The 5557-nt window shown below is 35.3% G+C and overlaps 1 protein-coding gene across 1 annotated transcript; it reads right to left on the bottom strand.

Moving 5' to 3' along the window:
• Positions 1-1478: 1478 nt before the first annotated feature.
• On the bottom strand, positions 1479-4203 carry LOC103944476 (putative cyclin-D6-1). Its single transcript, XM_009354937.2, has 6 exons — positions 3487-4203; positions 3303-3383; positions 3019-3114; positions 2601-2802; positions 2371-2501; positions 1479-2073 (listed from the first exon to the last, which is right to left on the bottom strand). Exons 1-6 carry the CDS (start codon positions 3661-3663, stop codon positions 1801-1803), a joined length of 960 nt encoding a protein of 319 aa, XP_009353212.2. The 5' UTR covers positions 3664-4203; the 3' UTR covers positions 1479-1800.
• Between the last annotated feature and the right edge of the window lie 1354 nt (positions 4204-5557).

Here is a 5557-nt window from a genome sequence, read left to right as displayed (position 1 = left end):
CGCTCATTATTATTCTCTGTTAAAGTGAGAGCATTGTAGGAATATTTAAATTTTCATCATTTTTCTTTGTATATAGATAAAATAAAAAAATAAAAAACTATAGCGTAATAATACTAGGATTTTTTTTTTTTTAAGCATTGTGAAATGAAAGAATTGAACTCAAAACTATAAAACTATAATTATTTAAAGAAAATTGTTATTAACACTTCAAAATTCTCATTGTGTACTCCAAACTTTCTATATTTTTTTAGAAAGAAAAATACATTTGTGAGGAGTGCACAATGAAAATTTTGGAGTGCTAATAATATTTCCTTATTTAAATCACTCAGAAGTCAAATTTACAGAAGATAACAAAAACAATTTTCTTATAAAATTTCTCTCACAACAAGCATTCCACATGTTTATAAACATTATAAAATGGTTCAATGACAGGGTAATAATATAATTTTCTGTTCATATTAACAAAACCAAGAAACCAAGTCCAAACATTTCGGGTCTTTTTTAATGTTTTTGTTTGTTGTTTTTGAGGTCTAGCGCAACGACTATGCTCAACAATGATTATGATTCATTTGTGTCACAATCTAGTATTTTAGTCTTCAAAAATGCTTATACAAATCTCATACAAGAAGTCAAGACTGTAATTTATCTAATACCACAAATATTTTAGTCGGTAGCATATATTAATTTGATTATATTCAATGTCGAGTTTAATAATTTCCGGGAAATTCAATCCACAAATATTTTTTTTTTGACGTATGATGTAGTGAGTAATATTTATTCCTTGGTACATATTGGATACATCCCTCCCGGTGGTCCAATTTTCTCCCGTGTAGTTGACATCATCTTCCAGGTACAGAAACAGAGATCTCCAAAACTTGGTCCAGATATCCTTGATTAAGAAATCTCATTACAGGGGGACCATCAATCGGCTCCCATCCATCCTTGAGATCACATGATTAAGTTTTTTTACATGCCACTAATTATGCTTCAATAACCACATAATCTCAAAACAAAAATGAACACAAAACTGTTTAAACTTAACAAACCACCATCAATTTATACTTTTTACTTTCCAAAAGCCAGGTCAGGGGCAAATGATGCATGGTTAGGATGGACTAACATCACGAGTTCATAATCAATTTATTTCTCCAATACACATCTCCCTCATTGGAGTATAACTCTTATTTATTTGTCCTGAAGATGTAAATGTAGTTTTTTTTTTTTTCCCTTACATTTCAAATTTGGATCTCTTCATTAAAGATGTTCTTAAGATATGTCATTATGTTCTTACAGTTTTCTGTGTTCGAATAACATAGTTGTGGATATATCGTTATGTTTTTACAGTTGTTGATATGCGAATATGGCCGATAAACTTAAATGCATATGTAGTGGATGAACTTCACTGCATATACACTCTTTATAACTACCAGAAACTAACAAAGCTAAACCAAACATAGAGAACTGAAAGACAAATTCAATTCAAACCCTACAATTCAGAGTTATTATTATATATGTCTTGTCTTCGTTTGATTCCTAAAGAAAACAAAAGGAGAAATAGCTTCAAAAATACAAGAGAACAAAAAGAAACAAGACCCCTCCATTCTTTGTCAATTTCTTCTCCAACCCAATATAATGTAACGGACAGTGTTTCTATTTGGCTTGGCTCATGGGATAAAAACTTCATCTCTCTCTCTCATCGGTTTGTTCTCATCTTTTTTCTTTTTGTTTTCTCGCTCATTTTCTCTTTTTTGTTTATTGGATCAACTAAAAGCTAGTGTCCCTCTCAAAGAAGAGAGGGTCTCAGCAGCGCTTGTGACTTTGGAAATGCTCGTGAGAAATCTGGAGCCTGTGATCTTTACAGTATTCACTATTTTTTCTCCTCTTCAAGTCCCTCTCCAGTCTCAACGTGGCAATGCTTGTGACTGTGGTTTTTCCACTTTCTGCAGAGCTTGAAAAAGTATGGTCTAGCACAGTGGCTGGTGTGACGAACGAGCTGCACACCCTTTCTAGCACTGAATCAAACCCATCAACCACAATGTCCTGCATTGCACGATAGCATTGCAACATGTTTTCCTACACAAAGTTTGAAGTAGAAAAAAACATGATTTTTTGCATGTGAAGATGAATACTTTCATATAAAAGTGAACCCTATTTCTTTCGTTACAAGAAAATGTTATCATTTGTTACATGCAAATTATAGTCCGACATTTGCAAATAACTAACTAAAATAAAAAAATAAAAAATTTGATACACATGACAAACTCTGGTTTATTTGCAAAAAGAAGTGACTCTTTACATACATGAAGCAAAGTATTTTCCTAGGAAAATTACCTCATAATGGTAACTATAAAGAATATTTTTAATTTTTACCTTATTTACATATGAACAGTTGGATAGTGCTTTTTTAAAGCAGGGGAATTGCATAGGGAGTAACGCGTCAGAAGCAGAGAGGACAGCAGAGGCAGCAATTATTGATGGCTTGAACGCCAAAAGCTCAACATCTGCAAACAACATAATGATTTGGTAAAAACTGTTCATTAAGTTCTTAACAGAATTGAATTTATTTCCATGTCAAAATTTATCTTGTGGAAGTAAAGTACCCTTTTGAGATTTGAAGATGATTTGGGTGGCTCTAGCTTTGAGAGCATGCAGCAATGGCGGGTCTTCTAGTTTGAACAAAGAAATGACAAATGACATAAATGAGAAGGGTGTAATGGAACGCATTCTCCATTTTAGAGCTCCCAAAATCAGTAATTCCATCCTTTGAATCGTTTGTGTGTCGAAAATGATGCCTCCATCACCCTATAAAATACCAAAACACATTTATCAAACTAACACCATTTTTAAATTAGCGGACGTGAATGTAAACACATTGACTACACTTCCATCACCCGAGTTTGAATCTCCCTATCCGCAATTTAGGTTAGCTTAAAGTGGAATATGAGAATAAAAGAACACCATTTAAGTGAAAATTACGGATTAATCACCAAATTAATTAAAATGTTCATTTTAATTTACCTGAACATCAAGGAGAGAGAATTCTGATTTCCTCATCTTGGAAGCTAAAGAAATGCAGGTGATTGCAAGAAGCTTTATGAGCCATGGCTTTGGTTGCTGTTATACCAAACATGATTGAGATCTTATAAAAAAATTGAAACCAGTAAACAATTTCTATATGCTATTTTGTTGGCACCAATTGTTGATTAATAATTAATCCAATTTTTCGTTTTTAAAAGAAAGAATAGTGATTCCAAATTGTTAATCTTTGAAGAAGCAAAACACCATGTTGTCCGTTTCTTTACCAGCACTCCTTGGCAGGACAAGAACCGATCGAGATAATTTACAGCAAGGTACAGTAAAAGGTCATCAGAGTTGCAACAAAGCTGCAATGACATAAAAAAAATAAAGTAAGGATAAAATAGAGTTACCGGGGTTTTTTAATTTTTTTTTTGTTTTACAAGATGAAACTTCAAACTGCTATAATACCTGTGAGATGGAAGCTATGGCTTCCCTTCGAATGGAGATGTCGAAGTTGCGGGCTTTTAGGCTTTGCAAGTAAGTCTCTGATGGCATGTGATCAGATTCAATGGCAAACAAAGAAGTGATTGTTTCAGGCTGGAAGTCATGGGAAATTGTAAGTGGGTTTTCGAGGTCGAAATCCATGGATGAGTCTGGTTAAGTTTTCAGTGAGTTTGAGGGCAGAGCACGCAAGGCATTGTAGAAAGGGAAGAAGCAGCAAAGTGGTGGGATAAAGAAAAGGCGGAGAATTTGAGTGTTTTATTTTTGGGTTGTTAAAAGAAAAGGAAGTGGAGTGAGAGAATGAGTGTGTGGGTGAAGACTTGGACTTCTCTCCTTTACAGCTCTCTATGACTCTCATTCTATTTTATAGTGTTTTGCCATTTGCATTGACATGTTGGGAAAGAAAAATTGGGATGCGAGAGGGTTATGATCGCATGGTTGGAGCTCACTGGAGTTTGCAACGTACCACAACCACATGATAGGTAAAAACTGGTGTTTTTTTTATTTTTATTTTTATTTTTATTTTTATTTTTTATGGTGATCTATCCACACACTCATTGTATCTCTCACATAACTCTCAATTTTTTGCTGTTGGATTGAATGAATTAAAGAGAATTAATAGACAAAAAATTGATAAAAATGTGTAGAAGTAAAAAGAGGTGTGTGAATAACATTATTATTTTTTTGCCAATACTTGTGCACTCTACGAGTGCATTTTATTGTCCACACGGTTCTATTAGAGTATTTTAATCGTATAATTACAATTGGAATAATTTATTTTATTAATTATTAGTTAAAAATCAATTCTTTAAAAGATTAATCAATTTAGCGATCATTTTTATCATTCATGCAAGCAAATGGACTATTTATCATGAGAAAGTTTTTTTTTTTTTTTTTTTTTTTTTTTTTTTTTGAAATCATGAGAAAGTTAATTGTTACAATATTATTGATTTGTTTTTTTATGGATCACTAATGTTAATTTGATTGATTTTTTTTCCCGAAATAATCTTTTAAATGATGTTTAAAAAATTAAATGTTTAGAATTATGACATTTGCAATATTATAACACATCAACAATGTCACATCCCAGTTTCGACTCCACCGTAGTACGATATTGTCCACTTTGGGCTTACCATTCCCTCACAGTTTTGTTTCTGGGAACTCACGAGCAACTTCCTAGTAGGTCACCCATCCTGAGATTGTTGTCGCCCAAACTCACTTAACTTCGGAATTCCAATGGAATCCGAAGCCAGTGAGTTCCCAAAAAACCTCGTGCTTTATGGAGGTGGGCATATACATATAAGGCACATCACCTCCTCTCCATTGGTCGATATGGGATGTTACAATCCACCCTCCTTAGGGGCCCGACGTCCTCGTCAACACACTCGCACCACATGACAGAGTGGCACTGATACCATTCTGGCACATCCCAGTCTCGGCTCTGCCATAGCATGATATTGTCTGCTTTGGGCCCCGGCCATGCCTTCACGGTTTTGTTTCTGGGAACTCACACGAGAACTTCCCAGTGGGTCACCCATCATGGGATTGCTCTCGCCCAAACTCGCTTAACTTCGGAGTTCCGATGGAATCTGAAGCCAGTGAATGCCCAAAAGGCCTCATGTTATAAGGAGGGAAGCATGTACATATAATACACATCACCCCCTCTTCGTTGGTCGATGTGAGATCTCATAATCCACCCCACTTAAGGGGAACCCAGCGTCCTTGCCGGCACATCCGTACTGAACAGTAGAGTGGCTCTGATACCATTCTGTCACATCTTAGTCTCGACTCTGCCATAGCACGATATTGTCTACTTTAGGCTTTACCATTCCCTCACGGTTTTGTTTTTGAGAACTCACGAGCAACTTCCCAGTGGGTCACTCATCCTAGGATTGCTCTCGTCCAAACTCGCTTAACTTCAGAGTTCCGATGGAATCCAAAGTTAGTGAGTTCCCAAAAGGCCTCGTGTTATATGGAGGTGGGTATGTACATATAAAGCACATCACCCCCTCTCCATTGGTCGATGCGGGATGTTACA

This window comes from the organism of the source record quoted next, unplaced genomic scaffold (assembly GCF_019419815.1).
Source record: "Pyrus x bretschneideri cultivar Hongxiangsu unplaced genomic scaffold, Pyrus_bretschneideri_v1 Contig12, whole genome shotgun sequence".
Lineage (NCBI taxonomy): Eukaryota > Viridiplantae > Streptophyta > Magnoliopsida > Rosales > Rosaceae > Pyrus > Pyrus x bretschneideri.
Note: the sequence above shows the minus strand (reverse complement) of the source record. Positions and strands in the feature narration are given on the sequence as shown.